The sequence below is a fragment of the Haliotis asinina genome, chromosome 9 (assembly GCF_037392515.1).
Source record: "Haliotis asinina isolate JCU_RB_2024 chromosome 9, JCU_Hal_asi_v2, whole genome shotgun sequence".
In the NCBI taxonomy this organism is placed as follows: domain Eukaryota; kingdom Metazoa; phylum Mollusca; class Gastropoda; order Lepetellida; family Haliotidae; genus Haliotis; species Haliotis asinina.
The window spans coordinates 5,366,012-5,389,967 of record NC_090288.1 but is presented as its reverse complement, the minus strand read 5'-3'; the positions used below and the strand labels follow the sequence as shown (position 1 = coordinate 5,389,967).

Sequence of the window (23,956 nt, the reverse complement as noted above, 5' to 3'; positions counted from 1 at the left end):
GGAAAAAAGACGATTATCAAAGACTAGCCACCACCTCCTCCAATTTCTGTATGCTGTGTAGCCACACTGGCTCTTCCTGTACAGATCACACTTCCCTCTGTGGACATCGAACCAGCTTGGAACCATGGATGTGGTAATAAGTTATTTATTGTTGTACTTTAAATGTTACATGATACAGTGGTGATGGATATGTGGACGCGCCTGTTACAGTAGCCTAAAGAAGAAGAGTCAAGGATTTGTGTTCATCTCTGGAAGAGCGAAAAAAGATGAACTGTTTGCCACATATTGAGGTTGGTGAAAGAAGGAAACTATTTTTCTCGCTGTTGTATATAATTGTGTCCATGGCAGCCCAAAATATCTTTTTTACTGTCTTTTAGTTGCATTATATTATATTTTTGTTAGATTGGTGGTTTGTTAATTTTGGGTAATCCGTTTTCAAAATGACATTTGTATTGTTCTGAAAGACAATCAAAGATGATTATTATTTGTCAAGTGTCTTGATATAAAAACTAGGACACAAACCATGAGTCAAGACACAGACCAGCAACTCCATTTTCAACTTTGTCAGTGTGGCCATTGCTGATATTTATCATTACTAATTCGGATTCCATGTGAGGATATTCCAGCAATATCACGGCGAGGGACACCAGAAATTGGTTTCACACATTGTACCCATGTGAGGAATCGAAAAAGGGTCTTCGGCGCGACGAGCTAACGCTTTAACCATTTGGCTACTCCACTAGCTACCCCTAAACAATTACACATCAAATTCGCCGATTGAAACCTGAGATAAGGTGGAACGCAGGGTTAAGTCGCCCACTACCCACATAAACGTTAAGGACCCGTGAAGGTCCCGGGGTAGCACAGGCCCTCAGCAACCCATGCTTGCCATAGGAAGTGACTGTGCTTGTCGTAAAAGGCGACTAACGGGATCGGGTGGTCAGACTAGCTGACTTGGTTGACACATGTCATCGGTTCCCAATTGCGCAGATCGATGCTCATGTTGTTGATCACTGTATAGTCTGGTCCAGACTCGATTATTTACAGACCGTCGCCATATAGCTGGAATATTGCTAAGTGCGACGTAAAACTAAACTCACTCACTCATTCACTCATAAACGTTAAGTCGTTCAGATTGCTTGGTTCAATGTGATATCCCTGAATTCTCACCTGTTTGTATGATTTGAACACCCCCCACTTCTGCTTCCATTCAAGATTCTAGGACCCGTGAAGGTCCGGTTTAGACGCCTTCGTTTCCAAATGTATTCCAGTGCGCCAAATACTCAATAACACCCGGAAATTGACCAACACATGATGTTTATCTCCTAATTTTGTACTTGTGACTAAAAGTAGACAGCGTGTAATCATTTTGATTTTTTTTCACACAAGTGAAACGGAAATATCCATGTTCTTTTTTCTTTGCTAAATATAAAATTATAAACTAAATCACATTCTGGTTATAAACTAGGAACAAGGCTTAACACTTGAGAACATTCTAAAACAGGATGTGACTTGAGGAAATCATGTAACTATAATACTACATGTTCATTGTGGAGTTATTCAGCTGTTTGTTGTTTAACGCCCAACACAGCAACATGACCGCGACGTATAAATAACTGAATCTGAAACAAGCAATCTAGTGACTGATATATTGAGCGCCCTGCTGAGTCGCCGATCCTGACCAGCCAATCCTTTCACCGCCTCTTACCATTGAGTGGGTTTAGTTTTGCACCGCACTCGGCAATATTCCATCTATAAGACGGTCTTTAAATAATCAAGTCTGGGTCAAACAATCCAGTGGTCAACAGCATGAGTATGGATATAGTCTTTTTGGATACGATGACATAACTGTCAACCAAGCCTGACCACCCGACGCCGATAGTCACCTCTTACGACAAGCATGGTTTACTGAAGATCAATTCTAACCCGGATCGTCACGGATTTACGAGCAGGACCATCTCTGTTAGGTCAGAATCCCCGCACGGTGATGTTGTTCAGTCAGTGACTCATGACAAACAGGATTTACACATACAAATATAGATTTGATTTAAAGGAGTACGAACATCAATCCATGGTTTCGGGCCATATGCCTTTCCCCTATTCACAAAAGACTGATATTAACCGATGTATGGGGATGATTTTGACATAAGAATGCCGAACAAGTTCCTGATCAGATACAGGTACCAATTTGTGTCTATTACGTTTGGATAAATATCACAAAGATTAGACTAGATTGGTCTAATCTAGAGACCCTAGTGTTTGTATGAATAGATTATCTTTATTTCACCCAGACACCAAACAAACAAAAAAAAACAACCCAAAAAACCACCCAAAACAAAAAAAACTAACAACAACAACAAAAACAACAACAGAAGCTCTCAGCGCTAAGATAGTCGTATATCAATGGCACTTACGACTATCTTCGTGCTGGGGCCAGAAGTGTTTTGTTTCAATTAATACAGACCATTTCGCAAAATTCACGTGCATAGCTGAAAAGAGTAAATGATTTGGGGTTTTTTCGATTTAAAGACGGAAACTTACTGATCATTAATACGCTGGTGTCAAAACCTACAGGAAGAGTAACGCTTAGTCTAAAGAAATATATAATTCCGGCAGAAACGAAAAACCCCATTTAAACGGAAAAAGGATCTGAGGGATTAAAGACGCCAAAATATGTGCTTCCTGTCAGAGCTTTTACATATTTATTCCGTGCAAGACATTCTCATGTTTATAACTATTTACTGATTAACAATTTGCCTACATTGACAGTAATATTCTCGAAGCACATGTATGCAGTTCGACTGAAGGATAGCCAGACTTCATTTGATTCCGAAACTTGCGAATTTTATATTGTTTATTAAATCTGGGAGACTTTAACATGTAGATTATCCCTGATTAAATAGATTGTGAAAACTGAAAGTGAAGTTATTTTAAAACGCCACCGCACGTTGGAAAACAGACAAAAACAAGCACGGAGCTTATGTAGAGTAGAGTATCCCTGGTTTAACAAGGAATCAACATATATACATATATAGTTCTTACATTGGGATTCAACTACTGATCGATGTATTAAATTCTAAAGATATTTCACGACAATGAAGGAAGCTAGTTATACGTCCTGTTCCACGTATTCTCCTAGCGATACTGTAAAAGAATTGCTGAAGCTTCAGATAGAATACGTTATTTACCGTTAATAATGTGCGTACCTGCGTAAAGGGAGGCAATCCAACCAGTGGCAGCAGCGACTAACTCTCAGCTCCTGAAGAGCACGTAAAGTGTGATACAAGATGGCCGACTCTAAAGAGGCGGAACAGCAAAGTACTTCAGAGTCGGATCAAGGGGAATTTCTAGAGTCCGAAGCACCTGGGACCAGTGGAAATGTTATGTTCATTGCAAGCGATTCGTACGAAAGTTTGAATTATGAAAACCTCGCAGAAGCACCATTTCCCAAGTCAGCCTCTGGTCCAATCCATTCAATTGTGCGACAGAATTCCCAGTCAGATGATCAGGCTGACTCGAATGAAATCTCCACCGGCGAGGAATCGGACCAAACTGAGGTGTGAATCTTGTATTTTATATTTGGGGTGTATTCAGAAGGTATATTTCTTTCAAATGCGTTGTGTTAAATTGAATGACAGTTTCATTAGAAACATGGTTATGTTTGAAAATGTGCGTGACAGGTGTAGCCACTTGACATATCCTACTGCATGAAAGACCTGTCACAGGTGTGCATACATGATCATGATCAGCACACATTCGGAATTCCATATTTACATGTTTAAATCAATACCGGGATTCATTCTTTGACATTTATGGACGGGAAAAGGTTCTGTTGCATTATCCGACGCTTAAACAAGCCATGTCATATCATTATCAAAAAATATTAAAAGATGGTACTTTTTCTTACCCAGCTTTGAGCTTGGCAGCAAAAGGGGAAACAACTAAAGCATACCTGTTGATACAGACAAAGTATAGAAGTGCAGTAACCTTGACACTTAATCCCATTTTCCCTCACCACATAACTTGTAAATGCCAAACCAGAATAATTCTGTTCTTTCAGACCAAAGATTTATCCAATGCTGTTGACAAGCTGAGTGTGGAGGGGAAGGTGTCAGCTGAAGAGGCGCAAGTGGAAGAACTGAATGATGATGATGTGAACACCTTACACTGGAAATGTCAGAGGAAACACATCTTTATACTCAGCGAGTCTGGAAAGCCAGTCTATTCCAGGTGCATGAACTAGACTTTCAAATGATGATGTCTGATATGATATGTATCATTCAGAAAATGCTAAATATTTGGGATGTGTGTTTGAGAAATTGTCTTGCATTATGTTGTGATATAGGCATCTGTGTTACAATTTACATTGTGATTTATTACCCATGAGATTAATTAGAAGACTTTTGATTGGCAATAGACATTCATATGAAACCATTTTCTATAATGCCATGGATAGTATGAAGCCATTTTGCATTCTTCCAAAAGGTAGTATAGAAAACTTTGACAAATTGCAACCTTTGATAGTGGAATAGTATTCACTGACTGAATTAATTAATTTTTTTGCGTTTGTCGATGACAGTGTAAGCTCACAGCATAACATGGGTGTGGCCACTTAAAATGCCAGTGCTCGGTACAGGAAATAATTTCTTGAATGGTAATGTAGTTTAGAGTGAGTTTATGTGTTCATGACAAATGAAGCTGAACTATTCTTGACAGTCATGAAAGTGTTCAGGAAATCCGGTTCTCAAATATACAGGTTCACATGATCTTACTAAACATCTGAGCAATACATTGAAATGACATCATTGATGTGATGTGCTCGTATTTTCACAAAGGCACACCTAAATTTTCTGTCAAGTGCCCAAAGGGTATTTCTAGGCATTACATCTGAGACTGACTACTACTTTGTCTGCCAGTAGCATGAATAATTACCGACATTGAAGGTTTGTCTGACACACACAAGTCATGCATGTATCAGCATGTAACCAGGGTAACTGTTGGAAGTAGGTGCAGTGGGAATGCCTGTAGTGCAGTACCTGTTCTTGTTTCGTTCTCCTTTTTCCTTATACAATGTCTTTTTCTATCTGCCAAAACATGAATGAAATCCATTCCAAAGAAATCTGGATGCTCCACAGAACCCTTTGGAGTTGTCCTGTAAACATCTAAAGTTATTTCAGAGAACTTGGGTAGGGTTCATTTTTCCTTAAAAATCATGTTGAAAATAATCTTTTAGAGTCAAACATACTGACGTTTATAAAAGCGTTGCAGAAAACTATAAATATAACAATCAAAAGTCAGTAACTGTTAAGTTATCTCCCTTCAAATGATGAGCAACTGCGGTTACTGGGTTTAGGCATCCCATGTACATCTGGCATGATGTTTAGGCACTGATTGCTTTGGAAGAATCTTGAATTCTGTGACGTAAATTTAGTATAAACCTTCAGCACTTAGGAGACACACTGGTTAATGTGATTGAAGGTTCCCATAGAAACATTTCAAGAGTGAATACCAATGATAATATTTGATGATTGTAGTATCCCTGGTAATATATGCCTTTCATTGTTTGTTCAAACATCTTAGCAGTAAAAGCACCAGCATCACTCAAAGCTACAAGACCTGAGTATTCACCTTTTGGGTACAATGTGTGAAACCCATTTTTGGTGCCCCCTCCAGCTGGGTAGTACTAAAAGTTTGGGGTGTCGTATGTATCTCGGTACACAGCTCTCTGTTCAGTTCATTAACTGTAAAATTTGATGGGATAAACATTTTGGTTGAAAGGCTTTGGTTAAAATTTTGAGAAGAGATCTTTGTGGAATTGAAACCCCAAGGAAAGTTCCTTTACACCATCTAGTTCATCCATTGGAATTAGCATGAGTTGTTGATAATAGCGACACAGAAATGTCAGAAACAGTGGAGGATGTCATCTAGGACTGAATAACATGGAATGTTTGTGAAGACATTCCAAAAGTAATATGCATAGGGTGAGTAAGATGATGTTTTTGGCACAAAAACCAAACATTCCATATTATCAAAGTGATTTTGGGATAGCAAACCGAAAACAAAATACTGTGGTATGCCATTTCAGCAGTACTAAAAGTGGCACAAAACAAGACTTACTCAAAACATTTAGTAGAAAGGTAAGATATTTGGTTATAGAGACCATTGGCCTCCTAGGAAACTACTAGCCACAGATCGGCAAGTAGGCAGCCATTTTAATTGCTGATCCTTGATGTTGCTCATCTCCAGGTACGGCAGTGAGGACAAGTTGGTGACCATCATGGGCGTGATGCAGGCATTAGTGTCCTTTGTGCAGGACAACAAGGACCAGATTCGCTGCATTAATGCAGGGGACCACAAGTTTGTGTTTTTGATCCGGGACCATCTGTTGATGGTTGGTGTGACACGAGGAACAGACTCTACTCAGCAGATGTTGTTGCAGCTATCATATGTTTACAACCAAGTGCTTAGTGTGCTCACCTATAGCACACTTTCCAAAATATTCAAACAGCGGAGAAATTACGATCTCCGAAGACTTTTAAGTGGTGCTGAGAAATTTTTTGACAATTTGTTGAACTTAATAGACAATGAATATGGTTTCTTACTAGGCGCTGTGCGATGCTTACCTTTGGATAGTGGAGTACGAGAAATAATTGCTCAAAGTATAGTGCAACATGCAAAAGTCAAGGTGAGTCCACATTCATAGAATTACATCACATGAATGTTGTATGGGTTGATGTCTAGCTTGGTTCTAGACTGTCATACATTGTCATATTGCCAGATTATGTGTGTATATGAAAAGGTGGCCTATTTCTTATAATTTCCATAAATCTCTGTGAAGTTTCTGTGCCCTGACCTGCCCAATAAGAGAGGGCTGATACAACCATTTGAAAGATTCTCTCAGATGATTTAAAGCGAAAACACCTTAGCCCACCTTATGTACATGTCTAATGATTTTCTTACTAAAAAAGTCTTATTATGATATTTGGCTATATATTTAATTTCATTATCATTATGTTATAAACAAAGGCATATCCTGTCTGAGGTCATGGCAGAGTAGTCCCAGGTGCCTCATGTTTCGATAGAGATTAAGACGTTGGGATGAGTCTGGGAGGGTTTTGTAGTACTTTTTGGGACGGGGTGGGCAAGCTGTCTAAGGCACCCGGCTAGTAATCCAGCGATCTTGGAGGTGCCAGGGTAGAGACCACCTCTGACCAAGTGTAAAAGTCTTGGAGTCAGCTATGTGTGCTGTCTCTTTGTTGTCACAACCCCTAGTGTGCAGTACACAACCCTATGCACTTACAAGAACCCATTAATCCATTGGTATATGTCCAGATGGTGGTCTCATGAATATGTGTAAACACCTAGCTGCTTGTACAATGATTGCAGTAAACTTGGACAAAGTACCTTGACTATGTCATAGTAGGTGTCCCAGTCCATCCAGCTGAGAATGGGCACCTTGTAAGGATGGGAGTCTACATTAACTCAGTGTACCTAGTAGGCAGTAAGAGGTGTATACTTCCCAGTGAGTTGAGATTGAGAATACATCATGCCGTTGTGATCATGGTCATGGAAATCCAATGATCAAGGGAAAACAAGGTGCTTTTGAGCAGTGGAACTATCTATATGCATGTATGCATGCATGTATGTATGTTTGTTTGTTCATGGTATTAACCATTTGTTCGTTGCTCCCAGTCAACTATTTACTGGACAAAGTGATGTGACCATGGTAGCTTGAATATTGCTGACGGATGGTACTCATGTCACGATGTTATCTCAGACTTCTTGTCTGTGTTTCAGGATCTTGTATTCGCCCTGATCATTGCTAACAATCAGTTGGTGACATTAGTAAGAATGAAGAAATACTACCTCCATCCCATGGACCTGCATCTAATCATCAACCTCGTCAACGCCTCTGAGTCTTTCAAAGCTGCCGAGTCCTGGACTCCAATCTGTCTCCCCAAGTTTGATAACAGGTGCTCACACCGATCAGCTGTCACAGACAGCCTGGGAAGTGGAGGGCAGCAACGTCCTTGGGAGAATTAATGGGGAAGCATCAACCCTTGTGTGGAGTCAGGATTTTATATTCAATTTCAGACTATCGTTTCAACTCAGTTTGCTGAAGGACATTTTTGATGGCAAGAATGTGACTGATAAAACATTTAGGTCCTTCAATCTTCATTGATACTGAAATCATAAAATCTAGGAGCTTCATATGTGATCTAGTCAGCCATTTTGGGGAGTTAGGGGAACCGTGGATTTGTAGACATTTTGGATGGAAACAGCTTTTATGGAGAGAGGATAGTCTTCATATTAAGTCGATAGAACAGCAGAAAATATTCTGTTTGAAAGAAATTCCTGTTCAGTAAAGAGTGTTTCAGATTATTTGTGAACAGAATGGTTGAAATGAAGGATTTTGTTTGGTCATGTGCCATGTTAGAAAGGTAAAATGTTCACAAATCAATATCTTCTTGATGGACAGTAAACAAATATTAAGGACGTTGATGTGGTGTGGACCAATTCAGTGGTCAGACATGATGTGAAGATAAATGGATATTATGGTAACAAGAAATGTTGAAATCAAAGGTACAGTTCAAATGTTTTGGAGATGAGATGCTCAAATATCCTGTTTGTATCGATGGACAATGTACTAACATTGGTATAATATCGTGTGTTACAGTGGATTTTTACAAGCCCATGTGTCTTACCTTGATGACAACAGTCAGACATGTATGCTGTTGCTGTCCGTGGATCGAGACAGCTTTTTCACTCTCTCAGAGTGCAAGAACAAGATTAAGGAGGTGGGAGCTGAATTATTACAGCTGCTACTTGCTGAAGGCTACAGATATGTCTTAATATGATTATATGATTCAGGAACTTGACTTGTTAACCACAGTCTAAGTAAACTTAGTCTCAGTGTATTTCGTTTCACTCCACCACTGAGTCTAATAAAACCTAGTAGAAGGTCGCGTCAGGTAACCTTTGAGAAACCAATGACCGTCCAATCAAATGCAAGACGGTTAAATAGATTTAACCAATCAGACAACGGCTACTATTTAGGGATTGGGGGGACTTTCAAAATATTCAGGTCACCCACACAGATCTCTCCACAAACACAAATCAGTATATAACAGAGTTATTTGACCTGCAGTATATACGCTTTCGGGTTTCTGTTGGCATGGTTACCATTAGCTAATATTTCCGCAAGATAACATCCTTGAATATTGTCAAAAACACTATTTTCAGTGACTGTTTACTCACCATTGTCATGGCTGTACGTATGCCGTGTGCATCACCCGGATGCGATCGTATGCTCAATAGCATTCGGAATAGTTCGGGTATGAACCTTTTCGAGATAAAAAGTTCAAAAGGTATGTGCGAATCTGCACTTTAGCGATTTGTTTTTTCTGATTGGTCAATCTCAAAGGTTACCTAACGTGACATCCCATAAGGTTTTGTTAGACTCAGTGGTGGAGTGTAAGGAAAAGTACTGAGGATGAGTTTACTTAGACTGTGTTAACCATGTTTTCTTCTGTCGAATCGTTACTGTAACTCTATAGCTGTAAACAGTATGTGCGCCCCGATTCTGGTGACTTGTGGCATGATGTTGCCAAATGCGTAGCAAGCCACTTATTTCGTGTATGTTGCAAAGCTTTATATTTAGATAGTATTGAGGGCTTGCCCAACCTTTTTAGCAACAATCATGTGTAAGCTCAGGCTTTATTCCATAACGGTAGTTATGCCCCTTGTTGCTGGAATATTGCTAGAAGCAGCGTAAAACCAAAGAATCTCCCATCTGATTATGGATAGTTTTTCATTTTCATGAAATTGTTTGTTTATATGAAAATTTTTAATTTTATTGACTAGATATTAGTCTAACACCTGACTATAGAGTCCAAGACACCGTTCCCTTAAGAATGAAAGTTCATTATTTACTAGATTAAGATAATGGTATTCACAATATTATTCTAACCATAGAAACATTATCACTGCCGTCATTCTGGGATTTTTACATAAATCAGTAAATGTGGGTAGAGCTTGTGTCAGGAGCAGAACTTTAAGAACATAGAATATTTCTTGATGAAACGTGCTATACAGTTCAGTCAATTGGTGAACTGGTGCCATTTGATTATTTGGGATATTGATAAACAGATTTGTTATGTTTTTTCATTGAACTGAAGGTGTCAAGTATCAGTGAACTTATCTGATGTCATTTCAATTTATTTTTTCAGAGATTACTGAAATATAACGCTCTGCGTGCCATAGGCGACGCTTTACGTAAGACTAGCTACAGCATCCAGCAGTGTGGCATCCATGACTTGCGTCACTTCCTGTACAAGTCCCGCAGCACAGCACAATACACGAGTCCCGAGCTAGAGGCACCATATCTCAACCAATCAGAGCAGGAACGTTTGTTTGGTCTCTATCAGTACCTTCATCATCGAATCCACACGTCAGGCCGCCCGCTAAAAATACTCTTCCATGTAGGCAGATACGAAACGTTGCTAGGATGGGTAGGTATTTTGTTCAAGGCATGGGTCAGTTAATGATGATATCAAGACAACAGGATGCTTTTGATGGTCATGTGATGTCAGTAAACTCAGCTCTTTACTTGATCAGAAGAGACAACGAATAGGGTTAGATGAAGATCACTGATTTGACTGGTGCATGTCATTGTGTCCCAGTTGAGTAGTTCGGTACTCGTGATGTCATTTATCAATGGCTCTGAACTAGCTTTGATTCCCCACATGATTACAAATTGTGAAGCCTGTTCCTGGCGTATTCTGCTGTTGTATTGCTAGAACATGACCTCTAGAGCATGTGCCCCCTTCCAGATCATGAACCCCTAAAGATTTTGAACCCTCTCCAGATCATGAACACCTCCAAATCTTGAATCCTTACAGATTTGTTTTCAGTTGTGGTGTCTATGGAGTATTTTGTCTTTCCACCAGGTGACACAAGGGTTTGAGCTGTACGCTGTGTTTGGTCCCTTGGTGACGAAGACTGGAGCAATACATGCTGTGAACAAGTTACTACGCTGGATCAAGAGGGAGGAGGATAGACTCTTCATCCTGAACTCAGTCTCATTCTGACCTACAAAGGGACATCAGATGTGCCAGGTTCCTTCAAATGTGGTTGGCGATAAACAGGCAGAAAATTCTGAACCCCCAAATTCTAACAATAACATGTACCTTGTAAGACTTACTGGAATACATGAGTGTCAGTGTATATGTTGAAAATTATTTTCCTTCATTTTTTTACAGCTCTACTGGCAGTGTTGATTTGATTATATTCCCAGAATTCAAATCAGTGATGGATTCCTTCATGACTGTCATTTTGTCCTGTGTTTTTCTTTCTGCCATGATGGCTGGGGGGACAACAAAACTATGTATGCAGATCGGTTTTTAAATTTTAATTTTAACTTCGCCTTGTTCAAGGATGGTACTTTGTATGCGGACACAACTTCTGAAATATTCTACTCCTATAAGTTGAAAAATACTTGGTATTTATTCACATGACCTCAGTTGATTTGTCATGCCATGACATTTATCATCCAAAACTGTGTTCCACAGGAGATATCACTTGTGTGAGATCAGATGATATGCGCTAGGAGATATCGTTTTGACAGTAGATTTTGAACAATACCCTGACACTGCTGACATCATGAAATTGATGATGTCACAATGCTATGACATGGCTGTGCTGCGAATCTAATGGCAGTGCTGTGTTCAGAGATGTACATTTTTTGTTGAAAACTAAGGAATGATTTTGGATGATAAATACAATCTCCCCCTCATGTCTACTGATATCAGTTATACCAACTCTCGTTGATAAAGGTAAAAATATCCTCAGGAAGCCTTGGCTATTTGTTACTTTAACAACTTGAGTTGATATATTTGATGCCAGTGGACACTTGGGTGACATTCTCGATATAGTCTTATAAGCCTTAGTGACCTATATTCTTTTGCATTGTCTGTTTGTGTTCATTAGTGAAAACTTGACGGTGGAAAGGTTTCTTAAAGCCATCAGTCGTAACTCCATTTTTGTAAAATAAGCATTATTAGCATATCTAACCAGGGGTTAAAAAATCCCATAGCTCGATGTCCAGGACAAGTCAGTTTTCATATTGGGCAATCAAGTAAAAGGTATCTTTCTTGTCCGTTTACGACTAGGTTATTTCCACTTATGATTTCAAACTGCGAATAATCTTGGATTTACTTTCATATCTGCTCACAATGAAGCTATTAAAGTTTGCGATAATAATAAAGTAGAGCTACCAGAGAGTGAAATTATCTCTCTTCGATAAATAGTCCAGTAAACATTAACATCAGGCATTGTGTCATAAAATCAGAGCAAGAGGAAAATTAGTCAGGACAAGCTTCTTTCTTGCAGTCAATAGCCCTCTGGCAAGTGACTTTTCAACATATTTTTGAACCCATGCGAACACTAACACCAACTCTGGTTTACAGTTTAGTCGTAGCACTACGACTGTCTTAAGTCTCTGTTAAAATGTAGAAGTAGTGCTACAATCGCTGTGTGAAATGGGTCTTTGTACATGTCTTACGTGACACCATGTTGGAAAGCTGTAGCTGGTCTCAAGGGAGACTACTCTTACTTTAAGTGATTGTACTTTCTGATGACTAAACTAGGGGTATGATGCCAAGTTGTGTCAACCCAAAGACTTACACCCTCCTTCCTTCAGTGTACCAGCCATTCTTTGACTGCACCTCTAAACCACATGATGGGACAACAATTCAGTTTGGGTTGGATGTTGTGGGAGGCGTCTCATATACCTGACATTGTAGGTGAAAAATAATTTGCCTTTTTCTTGTTAGCAAGTGTAAAATGTACGATTTATTTGTCTTATTTGCTTGAAAGTTGAGCAGCTGTTTCCATGGAAAATAATTGTGATCCTAATTGTGCTGATCTCAAACCCAAATGTCTTTTGTAATTTGTTCTATCTGAAATTACATTTACATAGTCAGCTTAAGATTTAATTACAGATTACCAGATCAGGTCTGTATGTGATCATGTCAGTGGTGGTTTGTAGGTTGTATGCAAACATGTATGAAAAGATTTTAAATCCAATACCATTACCCGTGATAGCAGTATTTCTATGAAAGGTCTCTGCTCTTTAATCAAATGCTGGAGTCCAGCATCCATTAACTGTAACCTGTAGTCTTTGAATGTCATTTAGATGTGATACACATAATTATGATAAAGGGAAGATTTTTATAGATGTGAAAGCGGATGTAGAACAAGCATGTCCCACTCTTAGTGGCACATGAACACATTGGATGTTACCTGCAACCTGTGCAGATTTGCTTTAGAATTAAATACCCCAAACACTTAGAAGTTACCTGCCAAAGAAGGCTGTCAGTGCGTAATATGAAGTTGTGAGTAACAAGTTAGAGGTTAAGATTGTTATCTGGATTTATTAAAATTCATAATAATGTATTTAAAACAAATTGTTTTTGTTCCCTCAGGTAGAGTGAAGATCAACAATATATTAAGTAAACTTTAATAGTTAACTTGTGGGATTATGTTCCTAGTGCTTTTTTCACATTCCAATCAACACCTGGAAGAGTCATAGTTTGTTTGTTGGGGGGTAACCTCTGATATTGATTGTAGTTGTATGAAAACTGATATTCCTTGAACATCAACAGTAATAAAGTCATTCATATAATTGATATTATATATAGGATATTTATATAGCGCACATATCCATGCAATTAGTGCTTGCTCAAGGCGCAGGTATATGTTTCCATCAATCATTAGATGTCAGTCTCATTGTCACAGTGTATTATCAATCTCAACTCCATGGGGACCATACAACTCACTGGGACACATAGTCACAGTGCTTTGTCCAAGTTTATGTTGCTGTACCTGCAACTAGGAGTTACACGTATTCATGTGACCACCATCTGGGCATATACCAATGGATTCATGGGTTCTTTAAGTGCACAGGGTTGTGTACTGAGAAATAGGGATTGTGACAACACTGAAACAGTCTGCACACAATGTTAACTCAAAGGTTTTTACACCTGGTCACAGGTGGGCTCAATCCTGTCTTCTCAACTTCGTTGGATCACTAGCCTGGTGCATTAGCCAGCTTACCCACCATGCCCCTACTGACATTCTGATGTACTCTGTGTATTTATTTAGATGTATGCACGGATCATGCGTTTTTTACTTTCATACACTATTGCTCTTTTATAAAAATCGTGTCTTCGATGAACCTGCACATTGTAGTAATTGTAAATCTCAGGGGACAGGCATGGGTTGTGGGTTTTCACATAGTTTGTATTGTATGAACAGGGTGCACTATCAGATGTTTCTCTCCACTGGGCATAGTTCAAAACTGCCTGCATCACTTGATTCAAAGACTGGTGATCTCTTGTGTATGTGAAGTAAGCATAAACATATTGCAGAGTGGAAGTAATATTTTTCATTGTATTTAGATCCTGAACCTGCATAAATCTGATGGAACTACGTTTAGTTAGCCGAAGCAATCTGATTATAACCTAATCCTGCAGAACCTGAGTTTAAATGTTCTAGTGCAGTGTTAAAAAATGCACATTGATGTATTGTATTGGACTTGGTTGTTGCAATTTCTGCTGCCCATCAAAAGTATAGGCTCAGTTAGAACTATGTGTAATGTAAGTATGGATGGTTGTTATGAAGATGAATTTCTCCACTAACTTGGGGGAAACAACTGCAAGCCGTATGCAGATTAATTGCACAAGGATCATTCATCAAATTTGCTGAAAAGCATGTGCAAACATCATGCATCTGAAGAGATGCGTTTTGGTGTAAAGTTTTGATAAGAATTCACCATTTTTCACAGAGTTTCATGATTGATTGAATGCATGACAATAATCCTTTCAACATTATGAATTTCTTGTACAATACATCAGTTCATGTGTAAACAGTATGGATTATTTTGCAAAATCTAGTTGACTGAAGTAGGTGGCTGTAATTACACATGTGAGTCTAAACGTCTGATGGGTAGTATATTAGACAGTGATCAGTTTTGAATATATCTAACAGTCATGGAAATCTGGATCTGTGACATGTCACATGCATGGTTTACTGGTTGAGCTTTTGTGTTGCGACTTTTTTCAGACCCTTTGGCCCAATCTCGTCAAAACATTGTTGTTGAGGTGACCCTCCTTTTTGTCAAAGTTGAATACCAAGAGATGAAGACTGATGGTACATTGTCGTGTTTTTGTTTCGGGATATTGACAAGTGCAGGTTCAAATTTACAATGTAACATTTGTACATAACAGACATAGTTTTGTCCTCCATTGTGAAGTTCTGCTGTCTATTCTTTGCCAAAGAGCATGACACCATTTAGTCATGTGGGTTATTAAAGACCATTCCTAATCCTGATGTTTTCAGGTTCAGGCATGGTGTACAAGGCATGTAGAATAATGATTTAGGGCCCTCATGTGAATTTATGTACCAATGGATCTTGAGACTGTGATCTTCCACATTCTCTGAAGAAGCAAGCATCCTGTCTCTTCCTAGCCTATTTGGAGCAGTCGGATAGCCTACGGCCAAAGTGTTCACTCGTCACGCCAAAGACCTGGCTTAGATTCTTCACATGGGTACCACGTGTGATACCCATCTGTAGTGATACTGCAGGAATATTACTAAAGGGCATAAAACCCAACTCTTTCACTCACTCCTATTCCGTCACGGGCCACATGTGGCCAAGTGGTGTTTGGTCTTGTAATCTCCCAGGAACTCTTGATCATGGTTCAAATCCCAGGTAACCCCGATCTTGATCATAGGTTTGTCGGAATCGTATACCTGATCATGTTATTATCCATTTATATCTTTAACAACATTGAGCACCGCAGACACTACTTACATTTCCTCTGATGGATGCAGCATGGTATAAATGCATCCTATTCAGGGGTCAGGCGGTAGTTATAATGTGTGACGCCCATTTCCTATGTCCACTGACGTGATATTGCTGGAATATTACTAAAAAGCACTGTAAAATTTACTCACTCACTCACCCCTATTCAGATGTCATAAACCAAATTTGTTTGATTGTTTGTTATGTATCACTGCATTTTTCCAGCTATATAATGGTGCTCTGTAATTATGCTAGACTACACAGGCCAGTGATCAACGACATGAGCATAGATCTCGCAACAGTGATGACGAAATATGCTCCATTTCAGACCCCGCTTTAGGTATTGATATCCTCATGGAACTGGAGAATATTTAATTTCTGAAAATTACTTGCAGTGAAATTAGGCTTTTTCTATGTAGTGTATGATATTCACTACATAGTGACAAACTTGTCTCTTGGCATGAAATATTATCTCGTTTGTCATCACAATGAGTTGTCTACTATTTATCATTGTTGAGAATCGGTGTATGACTATATTGTGCTTGCAGAATTTGTTTTTCCAGATCAGAACTCAGCTGGAAGTTCATATTCTATGTCTGTTTAAAAATGCTTTATGATATTAATGTATAAGGTCTAAGCAGTTACTGTATTTTATGAAGTCCACCTTGTTGATTCATCAGTTGTTAGGGAAGTGTGACATCATGTGCATCAGTTTTGATTGAAGTATGACATCAGTCTGACCTTACACCTGGCTTGGTAATGGTAAAACTATTTATTATACAGTCTTCTTTAAGTCCATTACCTGTTATTGAATAAAAACATGTATCAAGCTTTATGTACGACCACCACCAGTGTAGTTTATGTTTAAGTCTTGACTTTCTGTGATGATACCATGTGACCACAGGGACCATTTAAAAACTTCTGTAATCTTTTTCTGCACATTTTACAAAATGTAACAGTTTATTGAAGCTTGAAACCACTTTGGAATCCAATTTTTGTATCAGTTACCTGTTTATGCTAAGCTAGAGGTTCAAATAAAATAAAGGTGTAATATTTGGAGATGATCTGTGTTGGTTGCATGGAAACTTGTGATATATTTGGTTTGTTATAATACAATATTGTCATGTGTGAAATCCTTGTATAACACCTCTGTTGTATAGTATATAGTTAGATGGCTATATATGTGAGTATATATCTATATCAAGCAGTGCTCATCCAAACAAAGGCAGAATAATCATCATACATTGTAAGTGTGAGTGCCTTTGGGAAAATGAATTACTTCTGTACTGGACTCTGATGCTATGCATCAAGATGTATTGTGTACAGCAGTCTGCATTATAGAGAGCAGAGTAATAGACTGGGCCGAAATATTCAAAGCTCTTTAGCACTGGGATAGTCATAAGTTAATGTTAGTCTATGGCACTTATGATTATCTTAGCACTAAGAGAACCTAGAAAATCTAGACCCAGGATCGCATTGACCGTAGGGTAATCAACTTGACCAGTTTGTGCAGTGCATACTCCGGAGAATTTGTGAGCTGTATAGTTTTGAAATTGGTTTGCTTCACATTTTCATCTGAATATATGTGAACATTGCAATATTATATGACAGGAAGAATTATCCATGACAGTAAGTTTTTTAGTTAAACAATTAAATACCATAGTCATTTTTTTGTACAGTTAAGCATGAATTAATTAGGTGTTAGTATCCAGAGTTGTCTTTTTATTCATGAGATGAATAATTTTGCTTTTGAAGAAGACTACTGTCCACGTTCCTGTCAGATCAACCACAACGTGAGACTAGCCTGTAGTCTGTCTGCTCTAATAGCTTAAATATTGTTGACTGTGAAACAATCATTCGCCCACTCATTGACATTTTTCAGTTGTAGTATATTTGTCTGGAATTTTGGTGGATTTCGTTTCATTATTCTTGGATTTGTTTTCTGGTTGTATGTGTCATGTTCTGCGAAATGACAGAAAAATTTCTCCTCAGAACTGTTTTAACAGTACTGAAACCGTTGTAGCAAGTGCAGAAGTTTAGATTGTAAAGTGTGGAAATTGTATGATGCTGCTATTGTATGACAATAATTTATTTTGTAAAGAATTTTAGCAGTGCATCGGTTCAGTTGCACATGGTATCAAGTCTTAGTAAAGCAATTGTGTTCTTTTGTTCCCAGCAGCTTTGGAATTAATATAAATTTTTCTGGTTTTGTAATCAAAGGCAGGTAACTAACCTGTTTTCCCACAATCTAAATGGCACAATCCAGTAAGCTAATCTCAAAGGCCTGAACAGCATGGTATTCTTCCTAACTCAGCCATGTATGTAGCAAGATAGGCATTTATTTTTTCATCTAAGCTCAGTAGGTTGCAAAACTGTACTTAGATTGTATTGGACTCTTGCTGAACCTTTGTAGAAACAATGGTAGCTGCATCCCTGTAACCAATGCACAAAGATGTTGCATGTGCAATTGTCTCTTGCTGAAACCAAACACCCGGCTGCTTCTTCCTGATGCTAGGTTAAAACAGATTGTATGCACCCCTACTTGTCATAAGAGTTACTTACAGCAAATGGGGTGACCGAAAACAATTTTTGTATGTTGTGATTTTGCTGGATATGAACAGATCCAGAAGAAATCTAAAATCTTTGCATTGATTAATTCAGAATTGCCCTCATTGAAAAGTGGCTTGGTTTGACCTGGCTTATAGAGTTAACCCAGCTAAGCAATGTGATGAATAATATTGAGCCTAAGTTTGCTTAGACTGTCAAGCTGTATCACAAGCGAGTCAAAACTGGGCTATTGCACCCATGTGGAACATAAAGCTAATCCTTGTACACTGCCATTCGGTATTTAATATCATACAAGTTTGTGGTGTCTCATGTGTAACAAATCCTGTGAGATACTGATCATAATAAGAAATGTCTGTGGTGTTACTTGCTGGAAACCCCTCTTAGCCTCAGAGTCCAGTTTTGAATGTCTTCCAACAAGCCAGGTAATGTAAAGCAATAAAGACCTTGCTGATACCTACTAAACATCCACAGTATAAACCTTGTGTGATAAAGAGAATATTTTACCAACAGTGTAAAGTTTATATGTTTGAGGACTTAAGACAAAACAGGGGAAATTGAGATGTGTCATTTGAAGTTACTGCTTTTCTTAAAATGGAAGTGCAACAAATATGTTATGCAAAATACACATGACAAAACATACTCTTGTTTTCAGTCAGTCCAGATTGATATGCTAAATGTGACTGTCAGTGGTTCAGAGTATGGTAGATTTAAACGTACACTATTTGAACATACTTTTCTTGTGATTAGTTGATTGTGTGCATTCAGCTGCTTCATTCATTGGATAGTGTTTTGACTGGAGTTGTGTATTCAGAAACCTCTCTGTGTATATATATAAATAAACAAATGGGAATTATTTGTAAATTGTTTTTAAAAATATCTACACGAAATTGAAATAAAATCTAAATGTTTCAGGTTTCTGTGATTTTGTTTATGACGAACCACAGGTAAAATGTAGCGCAAATAGGGTTGCGCAGCATAGAGAATGTGCAAAAGTTGGCAATGTTCTTCCCTCGCTTCGGTTCGAAAGATTTTTTTCATGTCAAAATAAAACATCGCCATCATCAAAAATACACTCCTATTTCCTACTTGGTCGTACTCTTCGATCACCTACCCCATGTTTAATAATTATTCACGTGAAGAATGTTTTATTTAACATTTTGAGCGCCACTCGTTCTTCGCCTCCATTACCCCTGCCAGCTTCCGGATGAACGGAGCAGAAATAAAAAAGAAATACCACATTGCCTAATTTAAAGCAACGCATGGTGCCATATTCTTCACCCAGGCAACCTTTCCAGTAATCGTGGTCTGTATCTAATACAATGTGAAGAACATTTCACAAGCATACAAAACACACTCCCGAAAACTAATATTCCATCGCGTATTTGCATCAACAATCTCTGAGACGAATCAAAGCGACTACAGACTTTCCGTCCAAGATATACCAATGTCTTGTTGACAGCTGTAGCTGGTATAGTTCCAAGGCATTCGGAACAAGACGGGTCGGTACATTTCAAGACATGTTTGGAATGTCACCTGGCGGAAAACAAAAACATGAAGCCGTTCAAAACCGGTCTCATAACCTCTGCTAAAGACTTACAATATCTGTTTTAAAAATGCGTATCTGTCCAGATAACGGCAAGTCATTTCAACATGGAATGCTCGTCACATCCTTTCAAGTTAAATGTTAAATGGTTGAAAACCCATGAAGATGCGGTTTAGAATTGACATTCAGTAACCCAAACTTCTAACAGGCGATTAAGAAGATCGGGAGGTTAGGCTCTCTGACCTGGTACACATGTTATTAGTTCCAAGTTCCGCAGGTCGATGCTCATGTTGTTGATCACTGGGTTATCTGGTCCAGATTCGATTATTTAAATGCGCTGAATATATGTGAGCTTCTGTCCCGCGAGCGAGGTGGTTGTTTCGTTGTAGGCACAACGAAGTGTAGGCTATGTGGATTTAAGACAAAACAAAAGAATCTGAATTTTGAATATTTTATTACGAATGTTTAAATTCTACGTCCCTTTATTGGTGTTGGGAATTCAAACCTAATATCCTTGCTACACGTACCGTCTGTATATGATTATCACAACACTGAACGCCAACAGGCTAATGTGTACTCTAGAAACATTATCATAACATCAGTGCAAAACGAGCAGATGGTGAGACTCACGACACGGAGTACTTGTTTGTCCGAAGTGAGGATCTGTTGGCGAAAAGTTCAGCCAATACATTGCGTACAGTATACATATTGTGTATTTTTCAGTGCATTACATTGAATAACCAAACGGGTTCTCGAATTGTTGCCTTTAACGCACTTGGGCATATGTGATAGACATCTTGTAATATTACTCTTAAAATACCACCGACGAACAAATACTCACAATGTTGTGGCCTAAAATATTAATAATTAGTATCTCGACAGTGTCATGTCAACAATCAGAACCATCCTGAAAAAAACAATTCGTTCCATGTGAATGAGTGTTGTTTTACGCCGCCAGTTACATTCAAACTGATGAACTGTATCAAAATGATCTGCCAATAGTTAAACTGACTGTTGAGTATACGGTCCATTCCCCGGAAATACAACATGGCTTTATTTTACGAACACGGTGTTTTCGAAAAGCTACCAGATGTTGGAACTATTTCTGTCATGTGACACGACACTGATGTCTTTCTCAAAGATATAAAAAAAACTCGTCCTGGCGTAATAATCTACACATGTGTTCTCGTGATATAAACCACTGGAAGGGTTTGTTATATATCTACCTCGCGTTTATAGTTTTCGCGCATATAGTGAGGGGCTTCCGGCGATCTACTGCAAATATATGTATCACTACTTTCATGAAACCCAGAAAACGTCGTTCAGTGACCATGATAGGACCTCTTCAAAACAACCTTCACGTACTTCCCCACATTTATAAAGCAGATTATGTATCATTAATTCAAAATTATTGAAATATCTCGTCAAAATGGTCTTCTGACGTACAATGTTCTTACCAAAATATGAATAAACAGATTTCACCGTCCAGTCATGGGTGATGTGGCTTTTCAGTGCTAGGAGCACAATATTCCAAAATACCGAGGAATACGAAACAATAAAATGTAGCGCGTGGTATGATCAGTTGCACGCAGAGGTTCTCGTTCGAGGGTTATCGATGCTATTATTTACCATGTCGTTTAGTTGGAAATGCATCCCGATTTGTTGTACATCACGTCTACCAACAGGTACGGCTGAAAGATGGCATGTGTTGAAAGAAGTAAATGAAGGTAGTCTAACGCCACATGTTGCAATTTTTAGGGAACGTAATGAAAACACCAGAAATAGACCTAACATGTCAACGTTGTAAATATGTGGGGAATCAAACCAGGACCATCGAAGTGACAAGGGAACTCTTTAACCATTGGGCTATCCCTCCGCTAAGGAAAGGTGTTACACGTCATAAAACTACTAACGTATCTGTACGTCTTTCTGTTTCTTTTATACCTACTGTCAACATTACAAGTAAAGATTAAAAAGATGCACTGTTATTAATATGTCATTTATTATCAATATTTAATATTCATTATGATTATCATTATCTTTTGCGGATTATAATAAAATGCAACAGGATGTGTGATCCTGGTATATTAATATTGTCATCATCATTATATTTGAAGATTTTGTCTGATCATTCTAAAGGATTCATGAAGATTGAATAAAAAAATTGTAACAACTTTCATTCAGTCGACAACCTTAAAAGGAGAAAGAATGCTATAATATAACGTTAGCAATCACATGATAGATCACATGACTACGTGCATCACGTAACCACCGAAGTGGAAGAAGTTTGCACGCCGGCAGGAGTCCAAAGTACCGTACTAATCAAAAACTAATATCCACTAATTGGCATCTGCTGTCATGTAATTCGCTCGTATGTGAAAATACCCCGACTGCAATCAATAAATGCATGGGCTTTCAACATGATACATCGAGAACTTAGTTAAATTTAAACATTTAGAAATCCACTACGATCATATTACACAGGGCACTTGGCGTCATCACAACCACATATCCAAAGCCATCTGGCTATCTCTCACAATATGTTGATAAAAATCAATATCACACTGACAATAGTGAAAAACGAGTTGTCATAGAAACATGGAATATTTCGTAGTTGACAATAATACAACCACGAGGCAACAAGGTATAAAAGTACACAACGGAATTGTAAAAAAAAAATCTTCGAAATGTAAACAAACCGCCAAGAAGTGTCAAACATGAACCTAACTGCTATATGCAATGATGCATATTAGCTCTCCGACATGGAATACATGTTGGATATCGCATCGTGTATTGCTATATCAATAGAAGGAATAATTAATTTATACGGAATATGTAAACACAGATTGGTCTGTCCTACCTTTTCAAACACAACAATCCATAGTCACTTGGGCTAAAACTAAAACGTGAGTTTCTAGATTCATTTGAAAGACGATATTTTCAACTTTGGTGTCAACAGCTGGGAACTACGAAGAAAACAGATCATGTTACCGTAATATATAATTATATAGCCTACAAGCAGTTCGTCTCTTGTCAGCAAAATCACAGTAGTTATACTGATGAGGTTCTACTTTAATCTAGAGGTTGACCAATCACAGGCTTCATTGCTTGCGTTCCATGTGACCTTGAGATCAAGACCTTGACAACACGTCGTCATGCCTCCCTTGTGTCGGTGTGGACAGAAATAGGACTTTCTCCCCCAACATAGAGCATTTAGGTTCACCAAAGGAAGAAATTACTAGGTTTGCCCATTTCCACAGATCCACGGAATCCCGACGCTTGAAGAAAGCTGGACATTTGGCACGACACTGCATCTTTTGACGTCTGTCTGCGTTTTCATGCATATCCACAATCCAAGAACCTTTTGACACAAACGCGAGACTCTCCGTACATGCCAATATCGGCGCTGGAACCCATCGATTTCATAATTTCAAACCCTAGTCGAGCAAAAAAGTGACTTGAGCACTGACCATGCCGGGCCATACTTTCTCAGACGACACATGATTGGTGGATACAGACACGTGACCTGTGACGTAATGTATCGTCATCGATGCAGTGTTTACTACACTAGCCATTCATCAAAGACGAGCGACGCCGTCGGTTGTGCCCAACGGGATGGAGGAGTACGGGGGAGGGGCGTCGGGGCGTGTCGAGGTGATGCCGGGGCGAAACAGCTTCTTCAGTCTCTGAAACATTTACGTTGTAAGTGTTATACGGTTTGCGTCAATAGGCACTAAACTATTTTCTTTTCTGCCTCTGAAATATTCCAGTGGAGAATGCATTAGTCTGTTCAGAGTTACGCCCCTTGTTACGACATGGTCGTTAGTCCGAGTCCTGGTTCCCTCCGCTGGGGCTTGTATCGCTTAGAAAGTATGTTAGAAGGACATGAAGGTGTACAGACCCAACCCTAGTACTTTATAGAAGTACTATGTACTACTAGGGTAGGGTCTATACACCTGTATATCTTTCTAACACTGTTT

The 23,956-nt window shown here is 38.7% G+C and overlaps 2 protein-coding genes across 2 annotated transcripts in view; one reads left to right on the top strand and one right to left on the bottom strand.

Annotated features, from left to right (window-relative positions):
* The first annotated feature begins 3,283 nt into the window (after positions 1-3,283).
* Positions 3,284-19,338, top strand: LOC137296608 (vacuolar fusion protein MON1 homolog A-like). Its single transcript, XM_067828419.1, has 7 exons — positions 3,284-3,557; positions 4,061-4,230; positions 6,247-6,685; positions 7,798-7,973; positions 8,678-8,798; positions 10,230-10,511; positions 10,950-19,338. Exons 1-7 carry the CDS (start codon positions 3,288-3,290, stop codon positions 11,088-11,090), a joined length of 1,599 nt encoding a protein of 532 aa, XP_067684520.1. The 5' UTR covers positions 3,284-3,287; the 3' UTR covers positions 11,091-19,338.
* Positions 19,339-20,413: 1,075 nt separating this feature from the next.
* The window catches only part of LOC137295806 (sodium- and chloride-dependent GABA transporter 1-like), a 40,230-nt gene continuing 36,687 nt past the window's right edge, over positions 20,414-23,956 (bottom strand). Inside the window, exon 13 of the mRNA XM_067827360.1 lies at positions 20,414-23,662. Coding sequence (XP_067683461.1) covers positions 23,555-23,662 — 108 coding nt within the window. The 3' untranslated portion in view covers positions 20,414-23,554. The remainder of the gene's footprint in view (positions 23,663-23,956) is intronic.